At 38.6% G+C, this 13,398-nt stretch overlaps 1 protein-coding gene across 1 annotated transcript in view; it reads left to right on the forward strand.

Moving 5' to 3' along the window:
* Window positions 1-564: 564 nt before the first annotated feature.
* LOC112108560 (disintegrin and metalloproteinase domain-containing protein 9-like) overlaps window positions 565-13,398 on the forward strand; it is a 36,146-nt gene continuing 23,312 nt past the window's right edge. The window contains exons 1-5 of the mRNA XM_026650971.1: window positions 565-634; window positions 7,681-7,778; window positions 10,210-10,286; window positions 10,981-11,059; window positions 12,119-12,195. Coding sequence (XP_026506756.1) covers window positions 565-634; window positions 7,681-7,778; window positions 10,210-10,286; window positions 10,981-11,059; window positions 12,119-12,195 — 401 coding nt within the window. The remainder of the gene's footprint in view (window positions 635-7,680; window positions 7,779-10,209; window positions 10,287-10,980; window positions 11,060-12,118; window positions 12,196-13,398) is intronic.

Below are 13,398 nucleotides of genomic sequence, written 5' to 3' on the forward strand. Positions count from 1 at the left end.
CCGGAGCCTGGGAGGGGAAGTGCCCGGCCGGGGGTGCAGGGTCCGGAGGTCTGGGGGCTGCCTGAAGCCGGTAGTGCTCGGGCAGCTGTTTCATGGCTGGGAGGGAGGAGGGGGAATGCAGGCGCTCAGGGGAGGGGGCGGAGTTGGGGCGGGGCCGGTAGGGGAAGGGGCAGAGTTGGGGCGGGGGCGGGGCCAGGGCCCTGTGGAGTGTCCTCTTTTTTTAATTTTTGAATATGGTAACCCTAGTCTTGTCATCCTTACGATGTCAGCTGGCTTTCTCCAGTCAGCATTTACAATCATGTTATATTGGGTTTGTTGTAAGTTGTCTAACCAGTTTTTGAAAAGCACAATGTGAGAAATTTTACTTCCCTGTTCCTTGGGAGTGTTTGCTAACATACCTGAAATACTTTTTCAATGCTATCTATTGTTTGCCTTGATAACAAAAGATTCTAGTTTTTCTAGTTCTTTCACTTAAGGGAAACTGCTGGTAAGAGCACCATCCAAAATAAAACAGTGTTTCTGAACATCTTAGTACGTGAAGTGTTTGCTCAGAGAAGAATAACCATGTTAAAATGCAGCTTACTTTTGTTTGGTTTTGGACTAATATTTATTGGAAAGCCAGTTCGTACAGCAGGTGAGCTTCAGTCTTAATATTCAGTGAGAAAGTTGCTGCAAGTTATGCTTGTGCACATAAGTCATGATCCAGAACTCATTATTCAAGCAAAATTCTTATACAAGTCCCGGAGAAATGTATTGACTGCACGATGAGGTCTGTAGATGTATTTTTTTTTCTGTGTGACAAGTGTGTAAGTATGGTATGTTCTTTTTCTGCTTCATTGGCCAGCATGTATAACAAGCAGTCTTTCTTATTTTACCACCTGAACAGACTGGAATTTTGAGTGTAATGATCCTAGTCAGCTTAATTATGCACATTTATTCAATAGCCAGGTTTATGTTCCTTGATTTCACTTAGTTGTAGTATGATAGTGTATTATGGTAGTGCTTAGAAGCCAGGGCCCCATTGTGCTAGGCTCTGTAGAAAGTATTTGTTGTGACAGTTGGAATAACTGTAGCCCTCATCTGTGATGAACAATGGATAAAAAAATTTCAGGTCTTCGGTGATGTGAGGGAATTCTCCCTGAAAATAATTGTGTATTTTTGTTGGACTTCTCATTTTTTAATTTCTTATTCATTTTCATTTAGGATTCAACAAAATAATAGTGTGTATGGACCATTACTTATACAGTTGTATATTTGTGACTCAATTACAGTAATTTTTTGTACTTCCCTCCCCTTCTAGTATCAAGGTATAAATTAGTAGAACTTGTTTTAAAAATTAATTGGGTGATGTATTATATCTGATCATACAGCATTATAAAGATAATTGGATAAATGAGATATGCTTCCACTCCAATGCCATACTTTCACATAAAACAGACTATGAGAAAATTCAATTTTATTGACACTTAATGGGAATGCTTATGGGTTAGGTGAGGGCAGGATTATATTCAATATGAAGAAAATTAGCTTTGTTACTGGACATTTCAGTATTCAATATTTTTACAGGTGTGGTATTAGCATAAAATTATGACCCTCGATCTCTGGAGTTCTAAACCCTATTCGGACCCTGACTTAATGTCCTCTGTGGTTTCTGGAAAGATACTTAGTTCATCTGTGCCTCAGTTCTCTCATCTGTTAAAAGTGGATAAAAATACATACCTGCCTCACGTGGGGAAAAAGGGGGTTGTGCAGTTTAGTTAATATTTATCAATATTTTGAAGATGAGAAGCAACATACACAGTAAGTGCTAAGTACTAATATTTTAGAAGGCTATTTTTATAAGTGAGTTACAAAATCTAACTACTGAAACTATAAATCCTACCAGTGTTACAGACCCCAAACATGTTTCTTTGCGGAAGGAAATCATATTATTTTAATTGGAGAGTCCTCCTTAATAATGTTGTTCTGTGCTCAACCCTTAAAAAGCCTTAGAGATTTTAGTAGGGAAGAAACCGTCTACAGAAATTGTGCTGAAGAACCCTCCTCCTACTCTGTGAAGAGAACATTGTGGATTTTTTGTGCCACTTTGGATTACTTCCATGGACTTTTCTGTGTCATGCGTGGTCTTGCCTTATATTTGAGATGAAATCCTTTTGGTTTGTTATCTGAGAGCACAGTTCAAGTAGGGGAAAGCAGTTTGCTTTGTTAAAATTAATTTATAATTTACTATCCATTGGCCCCACTGAATTCAACAGGAGACTTTCTGTTGACTTCAGCAGGGACTAAACCAAACTCAGTGAGTAGAAAACAAAAGGGAAGGAAAGGTCATCAGGTAAAGTTCACCGTTTGAACCAGGTGTTTACCTCAATGTAAAGCTGCATTGCTGAGATCAGATTCTAATTAGACTTTTGATCTCCAGCTTCCTGGTTAATAGCTGTACCACTGAAGTACTGTAATTCTGAAATAATGCAGAAGGTGTGTTGGAATAGGGTGTACTGATGACTAACAGAAACAAACAAAATGGGACATGAGAGCTGTCAATGCTGGATTAGCTGAGTTGGGGGGCCGGAGACAACATGAGGAAACAAGGTTTTAAAAGTAGTGAGAGGGAGAATTATGCAGGACCTTGTAGACAAAGACAAGAAGTCAAAATTTAATTCAGTGGAGAGATTTCAAAGGGAAAGTGGGGTTGATGTGGTTAGATTAGTTGGGTAGAAAGATAATTTTGGCTGCAGTCATTTTAGATTGATGTCTTTTAAGTCCAAAATGAAAACACTGAGATGATACAATTGTTTTCATTTTTAGTTCTAAAATTGTCACCACATATTTTTATATTAAAGAGAATATGATACAGTAACTCCTCGCTTAACGTTGTAGTTATGTTCCTGAAAAATGTGACTTTAAGTGAAAGGATGTTAAGCGAATCCAACTTCCCCATAAGAATTAATGTAAATGCGGGGGCTAGGTTCCAGGGAAATTTTTTTCACCAGATAAAAAACTATATATATATATATATATATATATATGCGCACACACAGAATATAAGTTGTAAACAAACAATTTAATACTGTACACAGCGATGATGATTGTGAAGCTTGGTTAAGGTGGTGAAGTCAGAGGGTGGAAGAGGGTGGGATATTTCTCAGGGAATGCCTTACTGCTAGATGATGAACTAGCACTCGGCTGAGCCCTCAAGGGTTAACACGTTGTTAATGTAGCCTCACACTCTACAAGGCAGCAGGAATGGAGGGAGGGGAGACAGTATGGCAGACAGAGACACACATCCGGTGTGTGGGAGAGAGAAAGATGTGCATTGCCCATTTAAATATGCTGACCCCACTCTAAATAAACTGCCTTTTTAAGTATATCAGCAAGTTGAGACAGCAGCTGTGGCCAGCAAGCTCTCTCCGTCCTGAGCCCTGTCCTGTATTCACCCTGCTCTGTATGAAGAAGGGGTAAGTGGGGGGCAGGAGTACGGGGGAGCGGGACACCCTGACATTAGCCCCTGTCTTCCCTCCCCGCACAGCAAGCAGGAGGCTCCCGGGAGCAGCTCCAAGGCAGAGGGCAGGAGCAGCACATGGCAGTGTGGGGAGGGACAGCTGAACTGCTGGCAATTGATAGCCTGCTGGGCAGCTGCCGCACAGGGAACTTAGGGGAGCGGGGACCTGATAGGGGGCTGCCGGTCCACCTTGGTTCCAAGCCCCCACCAACTAGCTGCAACGGGCTGCTCTTCCTGCAAGCTGTGGACAAAGCAGGCAGCTGCCAAACAACGTTATAAGGGAGCATTGCGCAACTTTAAACGAACATGTTCCCTAATTGATCAGCAACGTAATAACGAAAAAACGTTAACAGACGACTTTTAAGTGAGGAGTTACTGTATACTATAGAATAAATAAATAATAATTCTTAGCATTTATATAATGCTCTTCATCTGCATATTTCCACGTGGTTCTATGAATATTATACTAAAAATATTAAAACTGAACTATACTTGTCAAATAAACAATGTATATTTTGTGATATGTTAACCTTTTTCTGTGTTTTGTGTACTAATTCTCCAAATTTGTTGATTCACAATGGTTCTCCCAGTTGGAGTTGAATGAGTTTCTATTCTACTTCCATGTTACAATTAGACTCCGGATACTAAAATGGTGGGGGTGAAAGGGAACCATTATTTAAAAATAATTGTTTACTACTTTCCCACATTTTCTCTTATCTTTCCACTATCAAATTATTTTCAGTAGTAGTATTTTACACCAATGTGGTGCCATTCTTGCCAGATTTTACCAAGCAACTTTAGAAATTATATGTACTCAGTAACACTGCATTGCTACTACTTCTTGGGTGGAGTGTGGCAACCAGGCAAACACTAGCATGATGTGTACCGCAGAGGCATAAGGAGAGTAATATAAAATATGGATTTTATGTATGGATTTAATTTTATGTATGTCTATGTCCAGGCATAATTTTCTGCCTAGATCTGAGAAGTAAAATAATCTTTGGTAGACACAGATTGTTTATATGTAAGCAGAAGTTCATGATAGATGCGCTAAAACGATTCTCAAGTTAAAAACCACTAGCTAGTTAGCCACTGATACTAGATAGTGAAAAAAGGAAGTCACTTTAATGCTATGTATATTTTAAATACTCTTTGAAATAATAAAGTTTTAAAAAAAGGCTTTAAGTGAGTGTATAACCAAATGTACTTTTAGATGTAATAAGAAAAATGATTAATAAAATGGTCAGTCTGTAAAGAAAAGTATATCACCAGCATTCATATTCAGATGGTGCAACCTGATATATAATTGAGATCTTGAAACCTCAAATGAAAGTGGTAAGGCATACTCAACCAAGAAGTGTCATAAGGATTAGCTGCATGACCAGAGTTGCTAGCCACTTGAGTAACCACAGGGACCTGTTAATACCTAAAAAAGCAATACACAAATTCAGCTTAGAAACACAAAGGCAAAAGAGATTGTAATTGCTTGACTGAAAGGAAAAAGTCAATAGAGTTGCAAAATGTAAAGATACATGTGGCATTCATGTCCTGCTACTGGGATTCTCAAACTGGGAGTCATGAGGTTATTACATGGGAGTCGCGAGCTGTCAGCCTCCATCCCCAAACCCCGCTTTGCCTCCAGGCTTTATAATAGTGTTAAATATTTTTTAAAAGTGTTTTTAATTTCTAAGCGTGGTCACATTTGGGGGCTTGCTGTGAGGAAGGGGTCACCAATACAAAAGTTTGAGAGCTATTTCATAAACTGTCTTCTGTTTTGATACTGTACCCAATGAAAAGAAAAAGGCAAAGTCATTTATTATAGGTGGCACAAGTAGTGATTTCTATAGTTGTTTGTTTCTGTTGTAAGACCCTGTTTTCACTTGCATATAACTTTGCCAAACTTAAACCGTTTGGATTGAAATTTTCCATGCCATTTCTGCAAAGGAGGCTAGGGTGAAATGGATTGTGTTTCCAACGTTAAAAAATTCTTCCGTTTCTCTGAGAAGCTCTAGTACTTCCATGAATTGGAACAGGGACTTGAAATTTGGCAGGGGGTTCTGTTGGTATCAGGGATGTATCCTTGCCATTCTTGTGAAACTCTGCCCAAATTTGGCCAAATTATAAGTCTCTGAAAAATCTGTTTTCACGTGCTAGATTTGGGCAGATAAGTTCTGTGAAGGTTCAGTTTGCTCTGAGCATGCTTCATCCCTTCACAGCTCCTGTGTGCTGACTGGACTACCCATGCACCAAACCCTGAAATTGCCCCTCCTGGCTACAGTGGCTGCTGTGGCACCATGCTCAGGAACTGAGCAGGGACTCTGTGTCTTGTGTTCTCTCAATGTTGCCGTATTGCCATGCCCGGCAGCAAGGTGAAGGAAGAGCCATGTGTTTGATGCAGCTAGGTAAGGAACAGCGTGAGGGTAGAGATGTACATTAGTGGGAATGTGGCAGGACCTTTGGTAGGGAGAGAGAATAGAAGCAGGACCAAAGGGGAGCCGAAAACCAGGAAGGAATATAGAAAGAGGGGCAGACACAAACTATGGGGGAGGATGGGAAAGAACTGTGGATAGAGACAGGGGCAGGAGTCAGACAGGAGGGATGGACAGAAGCCAAGGGGAATCAGCAGGGGAGAGGACAGGGCAGGAGTTGGGGATAGGAGAAAAAAAGGGACAGGGAGGAGTGGTGAGGTGAGGAGATGGGGCAGAGGGATCTGTAACTACCGAACACACTTCCCTGTAGAACTTCAAATTGAATCCATTATTGCGGAGTCTCAGCATTTCTTTGCTGTCTAGCAAATCACTGTGAAACAGACTGGCAAAGTGTGTGTCTCCAGCCACCCTAGTGGTTGGTCCACATAGAAGATAACTGCCTTCTACTTCTACCGATTACTCTGTTAGCTTAAGTTGTAGATAACTTTGCTGTGGATCTAAAGACACCAACCCTGCAGATGACCCATGTTGGGGTGAGTGCAGTTCTACATGATGAAATTCCTATTTTTATTTAGTTTTTAAGTTTCCTGCAAACATAGGAAGTTATAGAAGGGAAAACAAAAAAATCACACCACCCTACATTAAAAGAACATTATTAAGGTTGCAAAATCAAGCACTCAAAAGGTAGAAAATGCCAGAATTAATGTCACCTGTACAACCTTAATTTGTACCCTTTTTGTCAGCGTTATGATCCAGTTTTTAATTACATGATCATATATTATTTTTTCCACAAGATTCCAGCCTTATTCAGCAAATGGGTGGTTATCTAGGGTTTTTTTAATCCTGGTCAATTAATGTGTGGCACCATGCATTATTTACTGCACACCATCCAAACACTGTAGTGAGTACAGAATTATGAATTTCCTCATGGGCTCTTCTGTGGTGTTATCATTGTAGTATTTTAAATCTTTTCAAACATTAATGAATTTAGTTTTGTACCACCGCTATGAACTGAGGGGGTATTTTACACGTGGGGGAACTGTGGCAGAGAGATTAAATCCAAAATTGTCTAAAATGTCAACAAATTTTGGGTGCCTAATTTGAGGACTTAATTTTTCAGAGTATTTAGCATGCTATAGCACTTTATTATGTTCAGAGCAAAGGTCTTAGGGTATGTCTACGCTGCAGTTAAAAAGCCATGGGTGGCCTGTGTCTGCTGACTCGGGCTTGCAGGGGTCTGGCTAAGGGTCTTTTTAATTGCAATGTAGATGTTCGGGCTTGGGCTGGAGCCTGGGCTCTGGGACCTGAGCCTGAATATCTACACCACAGTTAAACAGCCCCTTAGCCTGAGCCCCACAACCCCAAGTCTGCTGACATGGGCCAGCTGGGGGGTTTTAATTGCAGTGTAGACATACCCTTATTGACTTCACATGCAGTTGTGGGCACTCAGCACTTCTGCAAATCAGACCCTATGAGCCTCAAGCTGGGTACCCAGGAAATGAGGAACACATTGGCCACCTGTGAAAATTTTGGTTTACGTGACTTGCCCAGCATAACATAGGAATTCTGGCCGAGACAGGGATAGACTCCAGTTTACTATGGCATTCAGTGCTTAACTATGAGACCATCCTTTCTCTTCCTGCACTTAGCTTTCTCTGATTAAACTGATTTTCAGTGGTGACCATTGTGAACATAGAGTTTGTGTATTATTTACACTTTCTATTTCTTTAGAGATTTAAATTTTATTTTTAGGTGCATCCTCTCATCAGACATCTAGACTTACAACATTTGAAATAATTACCCCTCGAAGTTTGACAGGCAGGGAGAGACGCCACACATATTTACATGAGGTTTGTTTTTCTAGCCAATTTTTTTTCTGAATTATTTGTTAATGTTAATATTGCACTACAGTATATATAAAAGAATACACCCTACTGTGTAGAATAGTAAGTAATCTCTTCTGATACCTTTCAGCAGGTTGCATGTTTGTGAGTGAATTATTGTGCTCTCAGAATTGGCTTCAAAACAGGCATGAGATGGTGTTCTCACTCCACATCACACAAATCTCTAGTTCAGTTCATACTGATTGCTACTTTTATTGGCAATCTTAGCAGAGACAAAAATCTGAGTGAACATGGAAAACTGCCAGGTGTTTCCTCTAAGTCAAATTAGACAGTATAGGAAAGTTTAAACTGACATTATCCATGCTGTGCCTGTTCTTTGGCTAAACAGAGGACTTCAGTCATCCTAGTGCCTTTCACTGTAAATAAGGGCCCAATCATATTTGCATTGCACAAGTAGTCCCATTTAATTCCACGGGGCTAATTGAGAGAGTAAGGGGTGATACATTTGACACTAAATTCCCTAGAAGAGAAAAAATATTAATGGATGTTTGAGATAATATTTGCTCCAAGTTAGAGTGTGGTTGCCAGGGAAATACTGTATAATGGGTCAGATTTAGTCATCTTTCAGTGAACTGACCTGTGGAATCTGAATTTGAATATTGTTTATTGGGCTATGATGATTTGCATAAGGAGTGCCACATAAGGCACTTGCGTAAGGCATTATATTATGGATGGGCCTCAAAGACTTTGTTTTTACTCTACACAATGAATTTCCCTACACATTTTCTCCCTTCTTTTGTAATAAAAGTTTTAAATGAAACATCTAAGGTAGCAAGATAAATTACAACATCGGTACACATGGACGGTATTGACACTACAAGCAATAACCCAGTGTTAAACATTAATGAATTATTTTTAAAGGTCTTTTTTTAATTTAAGAAGGATAGATAGTCATCTGAGAAGAATACAGATGCTGATTTTACAAAAGAAGAGATAATCTTCCACATTTGCCTCCCCTTGGTGCTTTCCTACACTTTTTACAGCATCACTATTAAAATACAGCTCTTTTGGATGCGGATTTTCAAAAGCGCGGGTGATAGCCTAAATTTGCTCCCACTGAAGTCTGCGGTAACACTCCAGTTGTCTTCTATGACAGTAGAGTTAGGCCAATGCTGAGTGCTTTTGAAAAGTCCACCATTAATGACTAAGCATTGGAATTTCTATTTGGTAATCACAAAAATATTTACTCTGTATTCAGCTCATTATGATAAGCTACTCCAGTCTTTTAAGCACTGCTCATTCTCCATTTATCATCCCATAAAAATCATGTTTAAAAATCTTATTGTAAGTTTTATACCAAAAGCTTTAGTAGTATGCTTAGTGTCCCATGTTTGAAATAAGATGAAAGTTACTCTCTTTCTAAGGGAGGAGATGTAATGAACGATGCAACAGTGCATCCCATCACCAGCCTGGCATCATAATTTTATTACGAAGGCCCTGATTCATGGGTCCAGACAAGCTCTGCTCAGCGTAAAGTGTAGGCTTTAAGCTATCTTTGCACTCCTTGGATTCTGGGATCAGTCAGGAGTTAGTTTGGTTTTTGATACAGGTTAGAGCAGCCTCTGGCTGCTCTAAATATGCTTGGTTGCCCAAGAATAGCTGGAGTGCAGCTCCATAGTTGCACTAATGTTACATCCCACAGGAGGTGACAGACAATAGTTATGCTGGCTCCTCACTGCTCAGAGAACAGAATTTGGCTGGGTTTTGGCCCAGCTTTAATTTTTCCATTATTTCACCCTGATAAATTAGTAAGGGGCATCTGTTCTTGAGAGTATAAAACCCTAGACTGCTAGTCTGGATTTACCACTGCTAATGGTTATTTTCTGCTCTCCTATTAGCATAAGTTTATATTGTCACATTTCCATAAAAGTCTCTATTAGCAGAGTATTTTAATCCTTCTGCTGGTTGTTTGTTTTTTGTTGTGTCTTTTCCATGAAGTTTTCCTAGCTGCATGGAATGTAAAATTTCAATAAAAAAAATAGTGATAAGGTGGGTGTAATATCTTTTATTAGACCAACTCAGCATGTACTTTAGCATTTCCCAGACCTGAAGAACAGCTCTTTGTAAGCTTATCTCTCTCACCAACAGAAGTTGGTCCAATAAAAGATAATACTTCATCCACCTTGTCTCTGTAATATCTTGGAAGCAACACGACTACAACGCCTCTGCATATAATAAAAAATAATACAGGGAATGCCACCATCACTGTGGAATATACAAAGCATGAGGTTTTAAGAATATCTCTCTTTGTAAATTTGTTGTATACCTAAAACATTGAACAAAAGTAGTAGTAGTGTCTTTTTTGGTTAGAGAAAATATGAATTTATGATCAGGTAGGTAACTGCGTAACCCAGGAATATTTTTGTTTTGTTTTCAGGACCATTCAGATGATAATCGCTCTTATTCGATTCAAACTGCAAATGGAACATACATCCTAAAGCTAAAGAAAAATAAGTAGGTTATGCAGTATTCTCGGACACATTTCAATTTTGGATTTTATTTAATAGAGACCACTATTTTTGTATTGAAGATTGTTTGGAATAAGCAGTCTAAAATGTTAGTATGTAATGAAAGTGAGGTGATAATAAATACTGTATAAAGGAGCTGGCTTGAAAATGGATAAAATAAAATGTGAAAATGTTACTATAGTTAATTTTTTAAAAATTCTGATGAAATTTTCACTTAGCACCACTGTATATAAGAAACAGTATGCCAAAAAGCATATTGTTAATAGAGATTTATTACAGATGAAAAAGTTCTCACTGAACAATAAATCAGTGCAAAATTAGATTTCTGCTACCTATTTTTGTTAATTATTGTGGAGGAATTCGTCTAATTTTGTTGTTATCCATCCTCAAAAGTTTATAGGCCAGCCACTTGTCCAATAACTGAAAGACTGCATCAAGTTAAAAAACAATACATTTATGGATTTTTTTGGTAAAAAATATTTTAAAAGTAAATTATTCTCAAAATGATGCAGCTGATTTTTTTAAAAAAGCATCCTATTTTACACTCTATGTCCTTCTACCGTGTTTAATAGCAAATTTATCATCAAAGTGCTACCCTCAAAATGTATTGCTGAATATGATACTTGATGTATATTTTGTCATAGACTCTTAAAACAGCTGCAGTTTATTTTTGTTTACAGAAAGCTTGTTAGTGAAGATTTTGTACTATATACATACAGCAAAAATGGGAAATTGGAGGCTACCCATTCAAAAACCAAGGTACTATGCTTATTAAAGTTCAGTTTTTGTGTCAGACTGTTTCTTTAGCACAGGGGAGCCAAACTTTGTGACACCAAAGGCTGTCCACAAGGATGCATATACATTTAAATACATTTTTAAACAAAAATACTTATACACAACCATTAATTCTGGTTGTGTTTATATCTTTCCTGATATAAGAATGACAATTGCTTGAGTTCACAACAATGAATAAAGCACTCAAAGACCAACTAGAGAATAATAGAAGGTTGCATTGGATCGCGTTTTAGGCCTTCTTGAGCACTCCTCCATTAACCTGTGGTATTTTTATGTCATTGTTACCAATGGGTATAAAATGTAAGGCTGCCGTGCTATAATCTTAACTCTAAGTATGTTTAACCTGTTGCTATTTATGATGACATGGTGTCTACAGTAGCCCCTGTTTTCAGAAATATGTGAATGTATAAGAAGGATGCTCTGGAAGCTTACATAAAGACTGAAATTAGGTTAGTTGATTATATAGCCATTGTGTAACATACATTTTTGGATCAAGATGCAAAGTTACCCAGTTTTGAGGCCCTGATTCAGGAAAACGCTTAAGCACATGCCAACGTTTATTCCTGTTCAGGAAGGCATTTAAGTATGTACTCAACTTTATTCATGAGACTTCAGTAGAATTTAAGCATGTGCTTACGTGTGCTTCCTGAACAATTCAGGCTTTAAAAGCAGGGTTTACCTGCCAAAGAACAGGATGGACAAAATAGACCCAGGTGGTTTGTCAGAGGTTGGGAATGGGTTAAATTGGAAATTTCCCCTCACTTGTAAAGGAGGGGAAATTTTTTTTACCAATTATTTTACCAATTTTTTATCAATGAAGGGCCAAAATCTGCTGTGCGTACTCATAATGAGTAGTGTTTTACTCCAAGAGTAATCCCATGGACAACTTGTAGAGTTCTGAGTAAAGGTGGCAAAATCTGGCCCTAATAAATAAAATATTGTGCAAATGTGTAGTCTGGGTCTTTCACGTGAATGAAAAAAATACTGTTATTTAATTAATTATGTGGTTTCATTGTGTTTCAGACATACTGTTATTATCGTGGAGTTGTTGAAGGAGTTGCTGATTCTATGCTTGCTCTTAGTACATGTGATGGCCTTAGGTATTACTTTTTGCTTTTCACTTTTCAATGTATCATTGACTAATATACCAAGAAAATGTATTGTTGTTCAGAATCTCAATTTTTTTTACATGAGAATGAATGAATCCAGAAGTGGCCAAAGTGCAACCTATACAATTTTGTAATGCTGCTTTTCAGGGACAGGGGTATGGATTTTCAAAATGCTGAGCATTGATGTAATTTCCCTCCCGTTGAATTCAGTGGTAAATCATATTAGAGTTAGGTTAACACTGAGTGCTTTTGAAAATTCCGCCTAGATGTCTCAATATGCAATACTGCATCTTGTGCTAAGCAGTCCTGGCAGATCTAGATGGACTACAGCTTGTTGGAACATGTAACCCCCATAAGGCCGCATCTCCCTATTGACTGCAACCCGCTCCATCATGCAAGCAAAGAGAGACAAATTCCTAGTGCAGCCCTCACCTGGGCAAAGTTTGAGTAACCTGAAGTTAATCTGTTACTAAAGGTAAAATTTTCACAAAACAAAAGCATAGTTTACTTAGATTGTAAATTTTTGGGGGGAGGGACTGTTTTTCATTATATAGGGTATGGGGCCAAGCACAGAGATGCCCTGCTTGGAGTCCTGTGCACTACCACAGTGTAAACAATAAATAAATAACTTAACTGCTGTGCATCACTATCTAATGTTTCCATATAGCATAAGAGTGTAGCACACTATAATCATCCTACAAATAATAGCAGCGATGTTGATAAGTTTTCATTTAGAAGCACGCTTCCAAAACCCGCATAGTAACTCTGTTACAGTAAATTAAAATAATGTTTATGATTGTTACACAGTTCAGATTGGGGAATAAAAGATGGTGAATTGACAAAATGAGACACCACTTGCCGTAGTGTGCAGACATTCAAAATATGGTCATGAGTGTTCCCTGGGTTCCACGACTTCCTTGAGCTTAGCTCCCTGTTGGTGTGGCTTGAATATTCCTATAGGCTCTAGTAGGGTCCTTGGGCTTGGCTTCTTTTGTGGTGGGGAATAGGTGATGGAGCTCACACAACAACACCCACTTACAGCACCAAAATAAGACATCAAAGTAAATTGTGTAGTTCTGTGACTTTCCCTCTCTCCTTTCTTAAATGAGGAATGAAATAGCTAACAATGTTGACATTTACATTATTACTGGGCATCTGAGTTAACACGTCACTGAAATTAATGCAACAGAGAGA

This window comes from Terrapene carolina, unplaced genomic scaffold (assembly GCF_002925995.2).
Source record: "Terrapene carolina triunguis isolate 2854851 unplaced genomic scaffold, T_m_triunguis-2.0 Scaffold95, whole genome shotgun sequence".
NCBI classification, from domain to species: Eukaryota; Metazoa; Chordata; order Testudines; family Emydidae; genus Terrapene; species Terrapene triunguis.